This window comes from Ovis canadensis, chromosome 3 (assembly GCF_042477335.2).
Source record: "Ovis canadensis isolate MfBH-ARS-UI-01 breed Bighorn chromosome 3, ARS-UI_OviCan_v2, whole genome shotgun sequence".
In the NCBI taxonomy this organism is placed as follows: Eukaryota; Metazoa; Chordata; class Mammalia; order Artiodactyla; family Bovidae; genus Ovis; species Ovis canadensis.
Genome location: NC_091247.1, coordinates 73,469,299 through 73,492,330, shown reverse-complemented (window position 1 = coordinate 73,492,330; position 23,032 = coordinate 73,469,299). Strand labels below are relative to the sequence as shown.

Sequence of the window (23,032 nt, the reverse complement as noted above, 5' to 3'; positions counted from 1 at the left end):
TACCCTTTAATCTTCTCAATTAGCTAGGTAAGAAATAAACTTCAGTTTAATTTATATTGCTTTACTTATTACTGAGATCAAGTCCTCCTATTTATTGGGCATTTGTATTTCTTTTTTAAATAATTTCTTGTTTTCTTTGACCCATTATCCTTAATATTCCTTCTTAATAGCTTGAACTTATTAATAACTAAATTTAGTAACTTTGTTTAGCTCCTGGCTGGATGGCATCACTGATTTGATGGACATGAGTTTGGGTGAACTCCCGGAGTGATGGACAGGGAGGCCTGGTGTGCTGCAATTCATGGGGTCACAAAGAGTCAGACACAACTGAGCAACTGAACTGAACTGAAACTGAAACTGATGAGCCAGTTAGCAAGCTCTTACATATATATGCATATGTATATGTATATAGATAGATAACAGAACACAAAGAAGTATAAATGTCCCTAGACTTATAATTACATGAAGAAATAGGTGGGATGTTAAATAACTATAACAAAATGTGTTGAATGTCATGTTAACTATGCCATCAAGTGTCTATGCAAATCCGGCACTGGTCTTGCAGGAGGACTGCAGGAGGATGTCTGGGAGGACTTCACAGATATTTGTGAAGGATGGGTGAAATTTCACTCGAGAGACTGGACAGAAGGTTTTGGTCCAATGAAAATAGCAATAGAAAGGGCCCTGAGACATATAAATGCAATAATTAGTCATAATACAAATAATGACTGGCTTAGATCACAAGGTTTCAATTAAGATAAAATGGTAAGAAATGAGACTGGGAGGATCAGGAGACATTTAGAAAAGTACTCACCTTTCAAAATTAAGAACGTGTGATTTATCCTTAAGCCAAATGAGAAATATTATTTTTAAAGGACCACTGCAGCAGTAAAGAACCGCTTCAGGTGGGGGAATATGGAGAACAGCCTGGGATTTGGAACAGGGGTAAAGAGATTATAAAACAGTCCTTTTGGGTGAATACAAGAGGCTGAAATAGCATATCGATAGAATTAACTTAACTTGGTCACTGAAGGTACATGATTAGTGCCTTTATTTCCTGACTTGGTAGCCCTAAATATTCATCTCTGTGACAGCATTTAATGCATTATATTGAAATCATTTATGGGCTTCCCAGGTGGAGTTAGTGGTAAAGAATCTTCCTGTCAAGGCAGGAGATGTAAGAGGTGTGGGTTCAATCCCTGGGTGGGGAATATCCCCTGGAGAAGGGCATGGCAACCCACTCCTGTATTGTTGCCTAGAGAATCCCATGGACAGAGGAGCCTGGTGGGCTACAGTCCATAGGGTTGCAGAGAGTCGGACCTGACTGAAGTGACCTAGCACGCACACACAAAATCATTTATGCCAGCCTGCTCCACTAGAATGTCACTTCTTCCCCTTTCAATTCTTAGACCAGTAGTGACCAAACACAGTGTCTCACAGGAAGAAGAAAAAAAAACAAAAAAAACAGTCAGGTTTCCTGATCTTCCTTGCTGCCAAACAAAGAAAAAACAAATTTGTATTTGCTATCAAATGTTTTTTCTACATATTCTCTATAACTTTCTAATGATGTACTACAAACTATTTCCTTTTAATATGAACAGATCCAATGATTAGAATAATTTGAAATTATGGTGACTTAATTGAGAGTGTGAAATGATCCATTAAGTGTAATTTTTAAACAGGATCCATGTTTCTCACTCTTCATAGACATTGCATTTTTCAAAAAGCCTTATTTTTACCACAGCTGAGGATATTATTAATAAGATCACTAACAGTACACACGTACACTCTATTATAGATCTCCATATACTATGATTAATAGTGAGACTTATTCACATTTTTGATACCCCCTTTTTTTTAATACTGTATTTAGGTCTCAACACTTTCAATTGTGCTGCCAAACTTCAAAAGTACTGAGATCACAGAAGTGAACGAACACCTCTGAGATGTTATGAGCTAGCATCTTGTCTTAGGTAGGATAGCTTCTTAGTAAGTGGTTTAGGAATTATGAATGAATTCATGAATGGACAAAAACATAGAAGTCAGAGATAAGCTAGATTTCTGGTTTGCGTAACTGTTTAAGAAACCGAGGACATTACAGTACCCATAAATAAATGTTCTTAATGTTGTGAATGGTTGTTGCTTTGGTTTTATTTTCTTTGTTTTGTTTTTAACTCAAAGACTATTTTTTCAGCCTTCTCAATCTTTCTCCAGGAAGAATTCACACTAGTGCTAAAACCCCTTTTATCCAAAGCTGTATTTCCCAGAGGAAGAGAAATAACATATTAAAAGGTTTGATATGGGAGTGATACCACTTGAATGTGCTGCAGTGAGTAAGCCAGGCAGAAACATCAGGACTGGTAGAGGTGAATTCCATGCCTGGGGGGTGCAATGGAGATGGCAGCATGAACAACAGAGGTACAAGCTGAGTTGAGATACAGGCAGCAGCTGTAACTTGAACTCAACCACGTCGAAGGAAACATGAAACTGGGGCAATCCACTGGGTGAAGAGGACAACAAGGGCTAGTGGCTCAAGGCAAACGCAAGCAGGTGGGCAAAGAGCCCATCTAGAGTGGATTCCAGGGACTCCTATGCACAGCACATCAAGTTAAGGCAACTGGGGAAGTAATTTATACTCTGTAGCAGTTGGTGCTATGTTTCACTCAAATGCATCCGTGAATTATAACTTCAGACCCTCTTAAATTGGGTTTTCTGGCTTTTTTCCTTTTTGGCAGGGGGTAGTTTGGGGACTTTCTTTTTTAGAGGTGGGTGTTGTTTGGAGCTAATTCTGTCATACTTGGAAGATTTGAATGCTAAAAGTTTTCCCAAAAGTATAATTATTTACATAACTATGAGCTAAAAATGTATTCTGAAGGTTATTTAGTCCAGGCCTCTGACCAGAAGAAGGGAAATCAAGCAGTTTAAGAGGGCAGGTGTCTGTCTAAGCTATTGTTGAGAATCTCCAGGAATAGACATTTGCCCCACCTCTGCTGGACTGTTCTCATATTTACACTAGAATCACAAGCAAATGTGGTTTTCTCTTTCCTTGGGCTTCAATCAACACACTCTTATTCATATCCATTTCCACTGGTTAGCCTTCTGTGGACCAGACTTCCACTGCCCATTTTTCTTAATCCAAATCATTTTTTTCTGTTTGTCAGCTCATATTTTTCTGGCCTACTTTTCCGGCTTAAAAATACAATGCTATCAAGACTCTTCCCTTTACGCCATTCTGGACTGCTTGATCAACCAACAGGAGTGACAGAGGCTTTTTTTTTTAAACCACTAGGTAACAACAACCTACTGAGGACTTTTATGAAGCCCCTGCCTATGCCATTTCCAAGGTATAATAGGAAATTAGCTAGTCAGACAGAAAGGAGAGGAAGGGCAGGGAGTCAATGAAAGGGCAACAATGCTGATGCTATGATGAACAGACCAAGAGGATTGCGATACATTTTGGGAACTAACCTTTGGGAGAGTATAAGTGAATCGGAATGATAGTGGGTAAAATAAACGTAGCAGGAAGACATCCCTGAAGCTCAAACAGTAAAGAATCTGCCTGTGATGCAAGAAACCAGGGTTCAGTCCCTGGGTTGGGAAGTTCCTCTAGAGAAGGGAATGGCAATCCACTCCAGTATTCTAGCCTGGAGAATCCCATGGACAGAGAAGCCTGGCCGGGCTACAGTCTGTGGGGTCGCAAAGAGTCAGACATGACTGAGTGACTAACACACAAAACATAACGGGCAGCTATTAGGAGAAGAAGGCAGAATGTCAGACCAGTTTCATAGAAGCGGGACTGAAATGTTTTAGCTCAGTGAAGACAGTACTCTTTCTCTTAGGTAGAAAAAGATAACTCAAGGAAATACTGAATACATGAATTTTATTTCCACTGAAGACATAACAAGAATAAATTAATTTATATCATTAGAAAAAGGATTTTCATTAAATTTAAAAAAAGAAATTCTGTCCAGAAAAAGTTTTTAAATATTTAACATGGAATACTAAGAGAAGGGGAGTAAATATGAAATTGCATTAGTTTATTCAGGTATCTTTTAAACGCAGAGCAGATTCTTACACATGAAGGAGTATGTAAAGGATACACAGTTATTATTTTAATATTAAAAAAGAAGGGATTACAAGTCCAAGGCATGGCCTCAGGAATCATGCATGCAGCCTTCATTAAAATGCCAGCTTTGCAAATTCCTAGTGGGCCTCAGTTTTCACATCTTTAAAATGGAGAAAATAGCACCTACCTTATGGGTTTGTGAGGAAGAGTAAATGAATTAATATGTGTAAAGAGCTTAAATTAGGGCCTGACAAAGAGTACGAGTTATGTGCGATTTTGCTCTTGTTTTTGTTGTTCTTACTGGTATTAGTAGGAAAGAGACCAATGACACATTGCCAAAGATAAGAGATGATTATAGTTTCTGTGACTGAATTATAGGGAAGAATATGGTTATATTTGCCTCTTTCTTCCTCCTGTGTTTGCCTTCAGCTCAATTCCAGGGCTAAAATCAAGAAACGCATATTCTTGTCCCTTCCTCCACCAACCAGATGTGTAATATTTTAAGTCACTAGTTCACAATGTTCTGATTGTTTCAAATTCTATTAGTTTTCCACTGTCTCTCAAACTTTTCTCCAACACTCCTTTTTCCCTAATCATCTTCTTCTTTCCCTATCTCCTGTTCCTCCTTCTCAGCCTTCTATCTCATTTTTATTATTACATATTCCAAGCATCACAGATTCTCTGAGGCCTCATTGTCCTTCCATCCTCCATCCCTATGGGTGCAAGACCCTCCAAAATTAATATCTGGCCCCAATGCAAATCAGCATTACCTCTGTTTTAGGATGAAACACAACATTTTCGGTGTCATACAAACAGGGACTTTGTCCAAGATGAACAACACCCTGAGTCTAGGGGAGGAAGATGTAGCCATCATTTTTCTTTATTTCCAGCGACCTCTGGGAAAATGGTCAGCTCTCAGCTCACAATCAGAGAGGGGGAAGTGCCATCTCCGATGAAGAATTATTCTAATTCATGAAGCTCTACCTTCGCCTATACTTTGAAGAAGGAAATCAACATAGAGAGCTGAAGAAGGATAAACAATGTATAAAGCCCAAGGTGGGGGGCAAAAAAAGCTTTAAATGTTATTTGAAGTAAAAAAATATATAAATTGTGGAAGAAGATAGTTTACTATATTCTATTTATTATATTATTTTTATCCCACTGTTCTAATCTGAATAAAAGTATAAGGGGCTTCCCTGGTGGATCAAATGATAAAGAATCTGCCTGGAATGCGGGAGACCCAGGTTCAATTCCTGGGTTGGGAAGATCCCCTGGAGAAGGAAATGGCAACCCACTCCAGTATTCTTACTTGCAGAATTTCATGGACAGAGTAGTCTGGCAAGTTTTAGTCCATGGAGTTGCACAGAGTATAAGAGGCCAAAGGAAAAGAGATTAATAACCCATATGTCAAAAAATTACCCATATAATGACAAAAACTAAACAATGAGGCATGTTCTGAACCTTATAAATGACTCATTTGAATATTAAAAGCAAAATTTTGTAGAGATTGATACCCACTCTGGTAAAGGGTTTTGGTGCTATTATTGACTTTTTAAAACCTGGCTGGCTGTTTCAAAATATTTCTCTGGTGGTCTTAGCTTATAGGAAAATCACTAGGAGTTCAGTAAATAAGTTTAACTCCCTGGTTTTCTTAAGTATGAAAGTTTTTAAAAAGTCATTATTAATATTAGTTTAACTTTTTTCATATGTTTGAATATAACTGTGGCTCATTCTGATAGATATTTAAATAATAACTATTATTATTTTATAATAATAAAATTTCATTAAGTTAGTTACTCTTGGTAACTGACAGAGCAGTCTTAGAGCAAGACTTAATATATTTTGTCTTTAATACAACCCCCCAGGAACAGTTGGGGTTTTAGTTAATAATATGAAAGTGCTATTTTGCAAAAACCTCAAAAATCTCTAACATTATGCCCGATCAGAGAAAGTCAGTTGTCATAATTTAAGGGTAAAATTTTCAAGTTTCTAAGGTCTTCTATAGAAAAATATATATGTATTTTTCTATATGAGAAAACATATAGACTATATTAAATCATAAAAACATTATATTTTATTGATATGTTTAACCAGTATATATTTTTGAGGGTTTTAATATGATTTTCAAGACTTCAAATAAAATCCTTCTCTATTTATATTATGTAATTTTCTTTTACATGTCATATTTTTATATATACATATCTGTTTATATACATGTAAATTTATGTATCAAAAACAAATGATTCATGATTTTAAAATATCTCAATACTTTATTTCACAGAAAATTGATTCAATTTTTAAAATGGGTTCATAAATATATCCTCCTATACATGTAATTGTGAAATTGGGTCATGGAATACAATATATAACTTCCTATTTTTAAAATGTCTTGATCTGGAAAAATTAAACATTTAATACCTTAAGCATCACATACAGTCATTTCAAATAAATAATTACATTGTTTGCAGGGGAAAAAAATCAATGTTGCACTCAAGATGAAAAGCTTAAGTTGGAAGGTAGTATCTTCCACAGAGCAGCTATACTTATATGCTGCCATGCCAGCTTCTTCCCTAAGGAGAGTCCAGGCATGCTTAATTGTAGAGAGACATCATTACTTAGAAGAAAAACATGAGTCTTTAATTTCCTTGCCTCTGCTGGACTGGGGTGGTTCTTTCTGCTGAATCTAGCAATGTCTGGGTAACACCCAAGTTTAGCTGGCTCTACATATAAGACCAGGTATTGTAAGGTAACAAACAACAGTAACTGTGATCAGTACTGCTTCTGTTATGGATTGCCATCCACACAGAATTCATTATGTCCATAATTAAACAAAGGGAGGACCCTCCTAACGTTAGGATGCTAGTGAGGCAACTGTTCTTCTTGGCAGTGCCTCTTCTAACTTTGGAACCACCAGATCCCTCCTGGGAATCAACCTGAGAAAGTGCTATTTGAAGCAGCACTTGTTCCCATAATGTGGCATCAGTGTCTTACTAAATACAGTTCAGACAGTTTTGAGCACAAGTGACTAGACAAGTGTCCAGGTCAGCACTTTGTCTTGCCAGGTCAGTCTTGTTTTCTTCCCACTTCTTTCCAATAATAGTGTTTCATATATACCAGAAACAGCATAGAGAATATACCTTTCTAACTCCAAGAACTACTCCCAAGTTCAATTTTAGGCAATGTGTTGGGAAGCCAAATTCACTTATCCAAAAAGAGACACAACTTTCTAATTATGTAATTTCCATTAAGTGCCCAGTGTACCATCACCTATATCTTCAGCAGAATCATGTTCTAACTCAGCAACTCTCACTAAGTGTATACTTAGGGGACCAGCCTGGGTCTTTACATTTGTGCTGAATCACCAAGGACTTTGATACTTTTAATTAACTGTATCTCCTAGAATCTGAAACAGATGGAAATTGTGTCGCTTGTTTTTTGAAACCAAGTATTTTCATTCACATGATCAAGAATTAGTTGTAATATTCTTTACATGCAAGATATTGGTTCTTTACTTCTGGTTGCATCAGAGTAGAATCAACCTGTTAAGCATAATATGAATAGAAGGCCAATAAAAAAAAGCATGTACACAAGCATTATATAAACAGGGTGTGATGAATCCTGACAAGCTAATCCAATTCTTTATTATCATGACATTAGGAAATGGCACTAAATGTAAGGGTCTGCCACAATCATCAACTCTGAAGGCTTTATTAAAAATCAGCCATTCAAATTGGCACCAAGTTGACAAGTAGGGAACACATTTTCAGCAGTTATCACCCGTCAGTTAAGTGAGACACACAGGTTTTGTCATATAATGGATACAGCTGCCTGCTGGGACAAAAGACACACCTGGGCTCAAGTTGCATCTCTGCCATTGAGCTACGGAATTTTTGGCAAGCTAGTTTTTCTAATACAGTTTACTCATCTGTACAATGGGCATTTTATAAAATCTATCAAGTAGGATGCTGCAGGAAAAAATATGGTAAAACAGATAAAGTACACTGCACAATGCCTTTCACTTAGTAAACATTAAATAGTAGGTATAATAAATGTGATTCTAAACAGAACGATTTTCAATTGTACTCAAATTCAAGAGGTGCTTATAGCACCAGTAAAGTAGGAGGGCCTAGTGTACCTTTTGAAATAATCTGATGCCTAATATTTTGATGGGGGGTGGGGAACCATGTTATTAATAGTTTTGAGAGTATAGCTTGACTAGTAATTTTTTTTCCAATATCCACTCATTCAAGTATTTATTGAGCTTTTACAATACATTCATCATTAATTACCTAAAATACCAGTAGCTGAGTTGCTTGACTCAACTTATATTGCTTGAATGTATTGGTAAGATTTTCACTCAAATAGATACAAATGTAAAATAAGACCCTATGTTTTATTTCCAATATAAAGGCACAAGAAATTGGAAACCAGATTAAAAGTTGTGTAGGAATTTAAAACAATATCTTTCTCCTTTCTCTTAGGTTCATTCATATATAAATACACTTGCTTCCTGGAAAGGTCACTGGATTAATGTTGCAAATATCTGACTCTTGGGCTAAAATTTGTAAATATGTATTTCCATTAAGGATTCCTTTGCAATTTTTTAAATATATAATCAGTGCACTGGTATTCATTGAGAAGCATTCCTTTCAATGTTTCTGAAGGAATTTTTTTTGTGGGGTGGGGCTTATACAGTAAAGAACATAAATCTTAAGGGTATAATTCAGTGAATCTTTACTCATACATATGCCCACATAACCACCACCAAGATTATGTCAAAGGCTCCACTGTGTCCTCTTCTAACTCAACACCACTGAAAGGGAATCCCTATTCTGGCCTCTATTACAGCAGATTTAGTTGTGTCTGTTTTGAACTTCACATAAATATAATCATATGATATATACTCATACAGTTGCTACCTTATCTTACTAATTCCATTTGTTTGGATTTTACATAGGAGGAATAAGGAGATCTTGAGCTCTTTAAGCAGTTTGTCTATATTAATGTGCCAATATGTACTAAGAGAACTCTACCAAATCTCATACCTACTACTGGGTGTAAAATGTAAAATTTTACAATGTAAAATTCATAGAACATGACTTCAAAGTAGATTTACAGAAACAAGTTTAACATTTTCACTATTCACATCCATGACATCCTAGAGCCACTACGCTACTGCCATTGGATACTTCTAAAGTTTCATGTTTTTCTGAGACTTTACATCTATTACCTACTCACAAACCTTCTGTGAGGTAGGTTAGCCGGAGTTCACAATCAGTAGTAGTCTGATTAGGTGTTTCTCAAAGTGCAGTATTGAAAACTGAAATTAGAACATCAGCAGCCTTACTTTACTTTTATCAGAACTTAGAAGCAATGCCACATCTGGAATTTAGCTCTTCAGATGCCACACCACCTTCTGTTTACATACACTGTGTAAACAATAACACTGTTGGAAAAGAATCTGATAGAGCACTGTAGACATTCCATACTCAAGAGGAAATGCATGGGATCCATGCTTAAAAGTGAAAACCAAAAAGCCATGCAATTTCTGACGAGCTCTAAATCAACTAACCAAAATAACTTTTCTCTCCCTAAAACTTAATTCAGACATGTTAAGACTTACTACTCAGCAAGGACTACACTTACAATTTCTACACTTCCAAGTAACAGCAAGAAAATGAGCCATAGAATCATAGACAAGTACACAAGGAAAAAGTAAAAGGGCTCTACGTAATAGTGTGATGCATAACAAACTAAAATCCTTTAGAATGCAAAAATGATTTATGCTAATTATGTCAAATACTTGTGCAATTTTTGAAAGTACAGTTAGCCTAACAATTTCTAATAACAGTTTTATCATCTCCATGACAAAACAAAACCTGGATATCTACAGTAAGGCCTAATTTTCAGTGTATATTTATAGGAGTTAGCCCTACGAGCAGAGTAGTCACCAAATGCTCACTGAGAAAGTAATAAGGAATGTGAGTCCTGCTTCCAGAAACCAGTGTGGCTCAAGGTTCCAATACTCAGGATGCAGCTAAGAATAAGAGAAATATTATATACTACCCATCCTTTTGTAGTCAATCAGAAATCTCTTAACTAATCATTTAATTATCAAATTTAATTCAATGTTATCCAAAACTGGAACATGATGTTACTAGTATATATGATTTTACACTGAAAATATAATCTGTTCATGCAACTATAAGAAACCTTTCTTGAGTTTTTAAAAGTTCATCAGCTAACTTCTCTGTAACATACAGACAAATAACTTGAACTTACAGATGAACCTCAAAGACCAATTATAAATAAGATAGATTCATTAGATACCTATAAATTAGGATAAATATTATAAAAATTCACTAAGGGATTAGGATGGCTAAAAGTATTTATGTAGAAAATGATAGTTTTTTACAAATGCTTTTGTGTTAAAGATTCATTTCATTATAATAAAATTTCTCAAGTAGAATATGTTTCAAATATTTTGAATTACAGCCAGACATGGGTAACATTAGAGCACAGCTGTGTAAAACAGAAATAAAGGTTCCCTGTGTTTACTCTTTGCTTTTCTTTGTAAGTTGAAACTTCAGGGCTAATCAAGTAAGGATCATTATTACATTAAAATTCTTTTTAAATTAAAAAAAAAAGTTCCATATTTGAATTTTCAGTGCCTACTCAATGGCTCAGCAGGTAAAGTATCTGCCTGCAATGCAGGAGACACAGGAGACAGGGGTTTGATCCCTGGGTGGAGAAGATCTCCTGGAGGAAGAAATGGCACCCCACTCCAGTATTCTTTGGAGAAGGAGATGGCAACCCACTCCACTATTCTCGCCTGGAGAATTCCATGGACAGACCATGGAGTCGCAAAGAATTAGACACGACTGAGCGACTAACACACCAGTATTCTTGCCTGAAAAACTCTCTTGGACAAAGAAACCTGGTGGGCTACAGTCTATGGGGTTGCAGAGTTGGACACAGCTGAGCATGCACGCATATATTTGAATTTTACTTGACAGGAGCCCTGAAGGAAGTGGTATCAGTAGAAGCAGTGGTGCTAGTGGTAGTGGTGATAACAGTAATAAAAATAACAAGTGGATACTTTAGAATATTTATTATGTGCCAGAAACTGTGCTAAGAGCTTTCCATGAAGTGAACAGCTTGCTTTTGAGAAGAGCCCTTTGAAGCAGGTACTATTATACCATTTTCACAGATGACAGTATTGAGGAATAAAGTTTGGGTGAGCCCACTGAAACCAGGCAGTGTGGTCCCACAGTCTGTGTAATTCAATATTTTATACTACAAAAGCATCTCAGCATAGTTAAACAAACTAACACATTCCACTTCATTTGTGGCATTCTAAAATGGTCAGTTTTTACTACAATTTTACAGCCAAGATAAGCTTTTTTTGATAGATCAGACAGATGCCTTTTATTATTATGCTTCAAAAGCTTCTCATAACATTTTATCTAAATCAAAATTATGAATTTCTCCATACCCCTCGAAGTTTTTTCAGCACAGGTGATCCACCTTTCCTCTGACGGTAGACTTCAAACAAAACTCTGGCAAAAAATCTCTGAATCATTTTTGTCCAGTAATTTTAACCTTATGAAGATTATATCTATGTATTATTTCCCTTTAATGGAGCAGTTAAAATACTGAAAGCCTAAAATCTATCTATCTATCTATCTATCTATTTATCTATCTAAAATCACAAGGAAGGCATGTTGAGCAAGGTCCTTGGGAATATAGTTAAATAGGGCACTATCAATGGGCTCCAGAAGCCTACAGATTCAATGGGTATATCTGAAAGAAATCACATAATAATCCACATAAAGGGTTCAGATAATGCATTTTACAGGTAGAACCAAAGTGTTCTAAACAAGTGGCTTCAGAGTTCTAAACAGAACCAAACTTACAAAGATTCTAACTTCCTCAGAAAAAGAATCTTGCTTCTGTCTCTACAGTTTGCAGTGTGTGCTTAACAAATGTTGTTGAGTGACAAACAGAAAATAATGCTTTTCTCTGGCCTCCTATCAATCTGGTCTACACTATAGTCAGAGTGATCATTCTGAAATGCAAATTTGATAATGATGTCCTCCCCCTTACCTTCCACACTAAACTCCTTCCATTGCTTTTCCATCATTTTTTCAATAAAGACTGAAATTCTTAACACTGTGTTGGAAGGCCCTACAGGACCTGGCCCTACTGCACTAAGAGTTCCACATTCAAGGGCCTTCCCTTAGTTTCCTGAATGTGCCATGTGAGCTCCTACACCAGGCTGTGACTTAACATTTCTCCTGTGTCTTTACCTGGCTAATTCCTTATCCCTCAGATTTTTGTTTAAGTATCACCCCTCAGGAAAACTTTTTTTGATTAATTCGGTTCACACTATTTTAATTTCTCATAGTACAACATACTTGTCCTTCAAAATATATACTATTGTTTAAAGTTTTCATGTATTTACTTTTTTAATTACTGAGCCTCCTCACTGGAATGTGAGGCTTTTACCTTCCTATGAAAGTAGGAACTATTTCTAAGGGTTTACTCACAGTTGTATCGCTTAGGCCTATGATTCAGGCACATGCAAAGCACATAATACTTGTTGAATAAAGAGAAAAATGAATGAATGAGTGAATATGGTTGTCTATCTGGCAACATTCATAAAGTCATAGAAAGCAGAGGCTTCATTAAGTGATATCTATCACACTGTCATGTTTAGTAATATTAAGCAATCAGCCATCACAAGCCACTTGCGTTTCAGGCTATTTAAACAGAGGAAGTGAATAAAATTGATACTCAGTCTAGTATGACATTTTCATATAAGTGGCCCTAAAATGCATAAAATCTGGACTTGGAAATAATGAAATGTACAAGCTAAGTTCTCATTGATCAGCTTTTTACTCTCATTCGTAACTGGGTGGCCACAGAATTCACTAATTCTTTCAAGCTGCTAGGAAACTATTAGTGATCTTAAGTAGAAACTTATTAAATAATAATGATCCCAGGACACTTAGATGGGTATGATTCACTGAAAAAGCTATGTATCCCATAAGTATCCATCATATACATTAGTTCTGTGTGTGTGTGTGTGTGTGTGTGTGTGTATTCTCTTGAATAACCACTGGACCTAAAAAAATGATCAAATCTAATAAAATGGAAAGTGTATTCAATAGTCATGATAAATACAGGGCTTGAGAGTAAGAAGGTTGGTCCCAGGCTCTTCCATTAACCTGATCATGACACGTAACCTTTCTGTTTTCTCTTTCCATCACCACATGAATAAATAAATAAAACTTGTTAGGCTATCTGAACAAATGAGTAAGGATAAAAGTGAGCTCATTAAATGAAGATATTCTAGAAATCCATAGGTGCAGAAGGTGTTTAAAGGCACTCTAGAAAGAAGGGAATATTCCTAAATTTTCTTTTTAATAATTCTTATTGTATTTGAAATACAAAGGCAACTAAGATATTAGACTTTTTATCAAGTTAAAAAAATTGTAGCTGGGACCAGATATAATTTGAAAATTATTTAATGTTTGTTGTTAATCTTTTTTTCCAAATTTTCTCAAATGCTTATGGGTTTGTTTTTAAATCACCATGTTTTTTTCAAATGTGGCAATCAGTGTAAATACTGGCTACAGGCAGGGCTTTGTTTATATTTCATCTGAATACAAATCATCTATCCCTAGCCATCAATACATGATTGGTGTTGGGAGAGGCATCCATTCTCAATTAATTATTTAATAGTCACTTGACACACATGAAACAGAGAAAATAAGCAAAATGGAGCCAATCGTTCTAGGGAGACTGACTCTGCCTTTATCACTCCATTTTCCATTTCAGAGATATGTAATTCTGCTTCTCTCAAAATATTACTTTTGCCATGCCTTCTCCACTCTTAACTGTTCCTGATTATGCACATCCCTGGATTCCTATGTTAAAAATGCACAGAAAAATAAAAATTTTCATTTAAAACACCCTCCTACACAGAACAAGCTGTCATTGTGTCATATTTGTTTCCTAATTTAAGAAAGGAAGTTAAATTTCATGTGTTCTTCCTTAAATTGTCTGCTTTGTATTTTAAAGCAGCATTGGGATATTTAGAGCAATGTGTCCCATAAAATAATGCCCATCTTTTATTCATTTCTATGTATCAGTGCAGAGGTACGCAACTTCAATTTATACTATAGCAAATCATCAAATGTAGCTAACTTATTCATGGCTTACAATCAAGTTAGATTTGGCAGAGAAAAAAGCATATACTGTTTCATTTTTCATAAAGCATAACTATAAAACCTGATGTTAAATCCATGGAAATTTACCAATCAAGCTAAAGTGTAGTATAGGCCATGGGATATACAGTCCTCTATAATTAAGCCAAAATACATGAAAACAAAAACCTTCATGGAGGCAGAAAGCAGTAAAATCACACCTTACTCTTTTTTCATAAAACCATGAAGGCTACAGAACTCTCCTAATGACTAGATTCTTTTCACCCCTTCTGTTGTTTAAACAATTACAAATTTTATCAAGTCTTCATTTCTCTTAAAGTCAGGTAAGAGAGAACTGCCAAGTCTAGTAAGATTTACAAGGGCTAGTTCCCCTTAGCAGTGTCAGCAATAAAAAAAAGCAAAACATGTCCAGAAGATATTATACAATAAAATACAGCCATACATAGAGTTTTTGTCTCTAAAGCTTTCAAAATAAGATTTAATAATTCACCTTTAAAAAACAGCCATAAATGCCATTTATCCATATGTCATTGATTGACTTGATCTGACCCGAAAGCTATCTACTTTAAACCCTGACATCTTTCCTGCTCAGCCACAGATACATTCATATTTCTTTTTCATATTATTCACTTTCTGTTCACAGTCTTTCCTGTATTTATACAACAATATTTTTCCTTGGTCATTGTTATGTAGCAACATTGGAAGAACACATCAATGACTGAATGTTATGTATATAAGGGAGAAAATTAAACTTAGAGGTATGAGGGGTTTTGTGTTTGTTGTTTTTTTTTTTTTTAAATTCCACAGTTTCAATCCCTTGGCCTCCACTACTCAGATAAATATATTTAGCTGAATATCCTTGGAAAATTTCTTGCAATGCTTCATATGCATCCCCTGTTTATTAGCCTGCAGAAGCTTCCCAGTCCAAAGTCTAAATTTCTCTACTATTTACCTTCCCAAGTCATCTGATTGAGAAATATGCTATTTAATCTCTAACACTTCTAAACATGAGCTGACCTCTCTCCCACTTCAAGAAACCACAGAAACAATTTGATTAAACCAACAAATGTTGGACATAGCCAGAGAAACTACCATTAATTCCAAGAACCCTCCTCCTAATCAAGAAATTTTGCACAAGTCCTGCCCTACTCCACCCCCGACCCCCTTTCCCCACAGGGGCAGGACTGGCCACTCTACTCATAAAAGGCACAGCTGTGTCTATGAATCCTCTCTCCCTTGCCCGTTACCAACTATGTGGCGATTCTCAACCATGGTCAATTTCTCCTGACTTCATTTTTCACCAAACGTACGCCCAATCTGCATCTTACAGGGGAAATCTGTGTATTACAGACAATGGTGACAGAGGAAAAGCACATTTTATGTTCTGGTGGGCCCCAATCCAGCGAAGAGAGGGAACGGCTTGGCAAAGAACCTGAGGACTGAAAAAGGGAGGTCATTTTACTTCCCACTTGGAAGGAAGTAGTACTAGTGGAAAGGGCTCCCGGGAGGAAGCTGAACCTGGAAATGGGGAATGCTCAACCTTTTCCAAGAGGCCACGGGAGGGGCTGTGGGAGGTGAGAAGACGGAGAGGCCCGAAACAGGGTTTCACCTGGACCCTACGCGACACAAGCTCTCCAGAGAAGGAAGCCCGCATGCACAGGCCCCGACCTGCCTCGCCCTTCCTCCCCGTACCCTGCCCAGGCCAAGGCCCCAGGGCTCCAGCGTCATCGGGCCTTACCTTGGCTGCAGTCCTTGCCACGGAAGCCGGTTCGCGAGCAGTCGCACACCGCCTGGTCGTCCACTACGGAACACACGCCCCCGTTGAGGCACACCCCGCCCTCGCCCTCCTCGCCTGCTTCGCACGGGCTCCCGCCGCCGCTGTTGGGCGGCTCGTCGTCCAGCTTGACCTCGCCGCTGTCCACGGGCAGGGCCAGAGAGGAGTTGACCCGCACGTCGCGGATCCAGCCTTTGAAGGGCTCTCGCTCCCGCACGGAGGCCAGCGTGAGCTTGAGCGCCGCGGCGCGCAGTTCCGGGGGAAGCCCCCCGATGAAAAGGCCGCTGAACACCGTCATGTCCCGGCGCTTGGACTTGACCTCCACCCACTTGGCCTCCACCTGGTCGATGAAGAGCGTGGTGTTGCGGAACTGCCGGCGGATCCGCACGTTGTGCCACGCGCCGTCGTTGACCGGCGTGTCCGTCAGGAGCGTGGCGGGCTCGGCGCAGAAGATGGAGAAGCTGAGCTGCAGGCGGCCGCCGCGCGTTAGGATGAGCTCCAGGAAGTCGCAGAAGCCCTCGTCGTCGAAGTAGAGCACTAGGCCCCGGGCGCTGCGCGTCTTCAGCTGGAAGCTCATCTCGCTCTCGCAGCAGGCGTTCCACTTGGGGAAGCGCGTCCACTGGCCCTCAGCACCCGGGAACTCCAGCCCGCTGCCCAGCTCCGCCCAGCAGCCCAGGAGCAGCAGCGAGAGGCACAGCAGAAAGCAGCCCCCGCGCTGGAGAAGCGCCGTCCCCATGCTCGGGGCTGGGGTGCGGCGGGGGGGTGCCGGGGCCGACAGGGTCAAAATGATCTTGGACACCGTGATGCAGAAATCGGGGTCCGGAAAGAAGTCGGGTAAGGGGACAGGCCGGAGTGGGAGGGATGTCCCCTCCTTTATCTAGCTCTTTTTTTCTTCTTCTTCTTCCAGCAACCCCTCCCTCTCTCCCTATAGTCCCCTCCCAACTGGAAAATGTAGACCCCAGCAGCACAGGGCAGCCACAGAACTTCTAGACCAAAGGGAGGATACACTTTGGAAGCAACGTTCTGGAAAAAGGTGTCAACAGAAAATCAAGGGAAATCACACATCCATTTGAGTCCGATGAACTAGTCCAAGGGAATCGGTGGGGTCGGCAGATACTTCACTCTTCAAATACCATCGTCTGCCAGGTATCAGCAGTGGTACCAGGCAAAAGGGAAATGGTTAGAGTCAGGTAAAAAGCAAACACTTTCCAGGGAAGTAAGATGCCGGCAAAGAACCAGGATCCTTGAATGCTTGGTAACACCTCAGGTGTTTCTCCTCCAGATGCAGTGTCCAAACCAATAAGGCACCACTTATCAACCCGAGTAGCTTCAAAGGCCTGCGTCTTCTGCCATTATCATAGACTTCCAGTACCACTGTAGCCAAAGCAGAATTCCTTGCACATGGCCTCAGGGGCTGGGTTTTACTTCTTTTTTTCCCTCCTCAACAGTAGGGTTCAAACACAGAAGCTGTGAAATAGCCAGAAGCTGTTAGAGGTGGAAAATACACCAGCTCCTCTTCTGTCCTCTCCGTCTCTGCAAGGCCAAGCTAACATGCCAGTGTTATCAATTGGTCGTGTGTTGGTGATGCGTTTTGGTTTTATTTTGTCTTTTTATAAGGACCCAGAAATCTGCAGAGAATTAAAATAAAAATTAAGTTCTAAAGTCTGAGTATCATATAATCATTATTCAACCCAGAAATCAGGTATATAATTGCTGTTATTAGCAAGTCAGAGTTAACCTTATTGGAAAGAACTTATTTGTCCTGATCTATAAGTAAGAAGAACTAATGTCTCCTAATAGTTAATATCACACTCTTATAATCAGCCACCACTACACCCTTGTAGTTTATTATAACCATTCGTAGGTAACCCTTCCAAGGTTTTCCTTTTAAATAGAAATTTTGGTTAATGTTATATTTTAATGTTTCTGAGAAAGTTTAAAATATATGAAAAGGAGAGAGGGGAGAAAGACTCTGTTAGAAACTTCTGCTTATATGTGCACTGGTTATATGGACAATAAAAATACAGCCTATTTAAATCTCAGTTAATAGCTAATTTTGCAACAGGCGAAGCATACCAAACTGTTGACTGGAAGCTCCCAGCATGGATTTGTGTAGCATACCTACTCTTATTTTTCTCAGAGAGAGAAGAACACTGATGGTTTCTTGGGATTCTTAAATTTCAAATGAGTATTTTCTTCCTTTTTATTGATGGAATCATTCGTTATAGGAGAAAATACCTCACTGGAGTCAGATGTCTATTTTCGGCAGCATTTGTGTCTCAACTGCCATAATATTAACTCCTCTAAAGTCAAGTATTTAATATTTTGCCTAACAGTGCAGTAATCTTAACTCCTCTTCAAGTCCTTTCTGGCTGTCAGCTCTTAGAATTTGTGTGGTTAGAATAGCTACTATGTCACCTTAGCTGCTATGGCTCGAGGAAGCTCACACTTAAAATCATATCTTTGAATTACTCACTAAACTATTAAATCATCTCTCTTTATTCAACTCTAATCTGACAGGTTCTTGTAATGGTATAGAACTCATATATAGTGAATTCTTTTTCAGGCTTTTTTTTTTTAACCAAAAATTACTCTCATATTTTAACCAAGAGAATCACAATGTATCATCTGGTCCAGTTAAGAAAATACATGTATCTCCTTCACCATTTCCATTTCTCACTATCTCCCCCCGCCCAACACATACACACACAACACACACAGGCACAGACACCAGTTTATTGCCTAGACACAGAAACTCACTATCCAATTAACACTTTTTTCCCTACAAGCTGAAACTAGCAGTAATTTATGGCACCGCATTGTGCTGCTGCTTCTCCATGAAGGGAACCGAGAACATTTGTCTTCAATACAGAGCAATCCCTACAGGTGTCATCTGAGAGCCACCAAGCTAGGGGATCCCACTTCAAGTTCCTCCCCAGATGAAATTGATGACCGGTTCTCTCTCTTTCAGCACACACACAACACACTACACACACTGCCCACTAGCAAAGGGACTTTAAAATCTCAGTTGCTTTTTTATTACGGCTGATACATGCCACACCATGAGTAATCACCAGCCATATCTTATCTACTCCTGCTCCAAACCCAAAGAAAAGTGCTCTTAAAAATCATTCTAAAAGACATATTATTCAGAAGACTTTCATTTTTTAAGTGGACTCAGAAATCTGTGAAATTTTCAGTCATTGTGAAATAAACCTGAAATTTCAAGATTTCAAGTAAGTGCTTTGAAACCATTTACAAGCTCCTGTGTTAGAAAATCATTTTTTTTGTTAGTCAGTTGGAATCAATTGTTTTATTAATTGACATTCCATAGATCATAAAACCTTTCTTTACACCGCTCTCTTGCCCTCCTCCAACAATGCATATCTTGACATTTTTTTTTTAAGGAATGTAAAAGAGGGAGGAAAACATATTTTTACCACAGGGGAGGTCAACTGACTCTCCCAGTTCTTAGAGGAAGCTCATTGTGTGTGAGAGAGTATCTCTATTTATATGGAGAAAAGGATTCTCTATAGGTGCCGGGAAAACCTGGCGAGTTCACAAATTAGAGGATAAAATAAAAGGATCTGAAAAACAACCTCACTGCAGCCAAAGGAAGAAGCGCTCTAATTCAAAAGCAGACTAACAGCCTCATTAATCTTTTCTTTCATTTCTAGAATCAAATTCATTCCCAAGCCACTGGAAGGATCGATACAGTATGCTCATGGGCTGCAGTTGCATTTATTTTAATATGTTTATGGTAACAAACACACGCACAAACATGCACACACCTTTCCATGCATCATTCAATGTATCATAATAAAGAACCTGAAATGTTTGAGAGGATTTTTAGAAGCGCCTATCATTTCTCCCTGGATATTTCAAAGTCCCTTAATACCAATGCACACCCAAAATTCTCCCTGGCTTTCCCGCCCAGTCTCTAAGCCCCATCTCTAATACCAGTGCAGTTTCTTGGAGCCTGGAGTCGACTGCACAAATTAAGGATAGGCACAGCATGGGGCTGATGGGGAAGGGAAAGAAAGATGTAGCTCTAGATGTATATTATTGCTTTGGTTTCTAACTTGCCCCTTTTCTTTTTCTGCTAATAAATCACTGCATTCAGTCTTCAAGTTACTACCCCAGCTCCACCGTCTCATCTTCTTGCCATTATTTAAAAAGCTTCATGCAAAACAACCAAGATCTATACTCCTCCACCCTCCCACCACCCATCCTTCCCTGTTCATTTGTGGCAGATCCTGGCTCAATTACAATGGGGAAAGATATCCTTCTCCAGCTAGCCTCGCCCCATCCCCTCCCCCTCAACACAAATTGAGCTTCTTTACCTGCCCGGTTATTCCCCCTTAGCTCGAGCCAGAGCTTGAGGCATGCAACGGTCAAAGCGAATTTCCTGAGGTCTGTGGATAAGGCGACTGCTGCTGCCTTTAGAGAGGCGTCAGGCTTGAGCGTCTATCTCCAGGAGTGCGGGAGCGGAGAACAGGCAAAGGAGGGGAGCAGAAGGAGGAGGAGAGGGAAAGAGCTGGGAAGGAGGAGGCGGTCGCGGAGCCCGAGAAGGCTGGGTTACGTGACGTTGGGTGCTGTCCTTCTGAAAGAGAAGGGCGGAGCTGAGCTCTCCGCAGTACCATGGAGAGCGGCGGGCCGTCCCCAGACTGGGATACTGGTGGGCTCAGCCCGCCGGGCGCAGCCCCTCCCGGTGGGGATGCTGCGCAGTGAGGTGTGTTTCTGCCTTTGCTTCGTCCTCTTGCAGGGGGAGCCCGATCCTGGGGGCGGGGACCTAACGCAAGTGCTTCTAACTTGTCACCACCCACCCTCCCCCATGAGAGAGAGGGGAGGTAGATATAGAAAAAGAGGAAGAGGAGAGAGCGGGATGGGGGGGGGGGGGGGGGAAGAGAGAGAGAAACACGTAGCCTACTGAGCATGCCCAGGCCCCTGCTAGACCCACGGAAAGCTGTGTGGAGATTCCACTTCTCCGGGGTTTTGTCGTGATTGGGCAACGGTATCTGAGAGGGCTGGTTCCAGGGCCTAAAGGAAGGGGCCAAGGAGTCGGTGATTAAGATGAGCTCTCGCTTTACTTGCGCACTTTGATCTCTTGCTTGGAACCCTAGAAAAGCTGCAGCTCTTCGAGGAATACAGAGACAGGCAAGGTTCACACAGTCGCTGGCATTCCCCAGATCCACAGTCCCTGCCCCACCCCTTACAGTGGCCCCGGGATGAGTGATCACTTCAGATCTTCACGATCTGCCCAAGCTTTGCCAAAAAGTAGCAAAAAGGACCCACCCAGTTAACGTGCCAGTTTAAGAGCCCAGACTCATCTACTGGACAAGGTACTTTGGTGGTAGCGTCTCCTCATCCCTTCTCCTCCCCCAGCTTTCTGTGCTCTGCCTTGGCCATGGACATCCGGAGCCGAACCAAGTTCTGTTCTTGTTTAACTCTTCGCTCTGTCTCCTCCTTCCTTTTGCAGCTGGTAAAACCTGGAGGAAGTGAAACTTGATACAAGGCACTGACCATATCACTGGGCATGCCCAGTAGGCATTGCTGAGTTTGGTGACAAAGGAGTTAAATCTAAAGGAAGCTTGCAAAATAGGTGGTAGAGAAGTCTGAGGTGTGTGGCTTAATTATAGTTTGAGTCCTATGGACATTTAAATTTCTAACCCTATTATATTCCTAGTCTGGGTTAGTTTTAGAGCAGAAAAAGCAGACATATTTATTTCAGTACCACAAGCCTAATAGCTTCAGCCTTAAATATTGTTAAGGTAGGACTATTTTCTGCATCTTGGCCCTATACAGCAAAACTGTAAAACGTAGACAAATTCAGGAGTACTAAAATAATATACATTCCAAATCTGATATCCATTTCCTGCCAAAGAAACCAGAACTCATTCCTTTTGATAAGCCTATTTATACTTTCACTGCTTGTCTAAGAGTCCAAATAACTTGGATACAGGAATAAATTGTATTATTTTTATTGGCTTCAGAAAGGCAGTGTGGTCAAGTAATTAAATGTGTGGGAACTAGAATCAGGTTGTCTGGGCTTGAATTTCGTCTCTGCCAGGTAGCAGCTGTGACCTTAAGTAAAATGCTTAATCTTGCAATGCCTCAGTCACATCATCTGTAAAATGGATATGTTAACAGTTCCCAATTTATCTATTTGTTGTTGTGGAGGTTAAATTAATAAATAGATATAAAATAGTTTAGAACTGTGTTGAATAAATGCTAGCTTTTTTCTATTAGTTCCAAGCCCATTCTGTTCTCTCTGACCCGATGGAAGTCACTTCTCTGAAATCCAGATTCCCTGAATGTAAAGTATGGGTACTAGTGAGTGCCATTTATTCCACAGGACTACTTTGGGAATGTAATGAACTAATAACTGCTAACATGATATTTTTTTTAAATGAATTATTAAATGATGTAAAACTAAGTCTCAGAAAAATACCTTATCTAAGGTTAATCAGTCATTAAGTGAATTTGGACCACAAATACACTCTACCTAACAGGGTATTTTTGAAAACTTGTCAATAAGTTCTAGGACAAATAGCATATAAGGTGTGCCTACATATGTCTCTTATAGAGGTAAAGCTTACTACAAAAGTAGGTAGAAGGGACAGCTAATTTATAAGAATTGAATCTAAAAAGGTTCCACGATACCCTTAAGATCTGTGTAGGTTCCTCAGTAAATCTGATGATGCTAGCAGATTTCTAGAGGCTCTCTTAAGAGTCAAAGTCCTATCTTTTACCTGGACTCTTAAAACCCATTGATTGCCACCAGTGTGTAAGACCTGATTAATTATTTAGTCTCTTTCATTTTTCCTTTGTGAATTTGGATCTTATCTTTAGTTGGTCTACACAGTGTTTCCACTGGATTGTAGTTTTCCACAGGCCATCTATTGTGATTTTCTAGTTCAAAGATATATTAAAATTATTATTCTTCATGTATAAGTTTTA

General features: G+C 39.1%; 1 protein-coding gene across 12 annotated transcripts in view; it reads right to left on the bottom strand.

The window, feature by feature from the left end:
• Positions 1–20,840, bottom strand: part of NRXN1 (neurexin 1) — a 1,213,874-nt gene extending 1,193,034 nt beyond the window's left edge. For 10 of the 12 annotated variants that reach the window (XM_070292299.1, XM_069583366.1, XM_069583363.1 and 7 more), the window contains exons 1-2: positions 20,416–20,840; positions 16,037–17,700 (exon numbers count right to left, since the gene is read on the bottom strand). In XM_070292299.1, coding sequence (XP_070148400.1) covers positions 16,037–16,808 — 772 coding nt within the window. In that variant the 5' untranslated portion in view covers positions 16,809–17,700; positions 20,416–20,840. Of the gene's footprint in view, positions 1–15,990; positions 17,701–20,415 lie in introns of those variants that run through there. The other 2 variants (XM_069583369.1, XM_069583370.1) reach the window with 1 other exon arrangement.
• Positions 20,841–23,032: the final 2,192 nt, after the last annotated feature.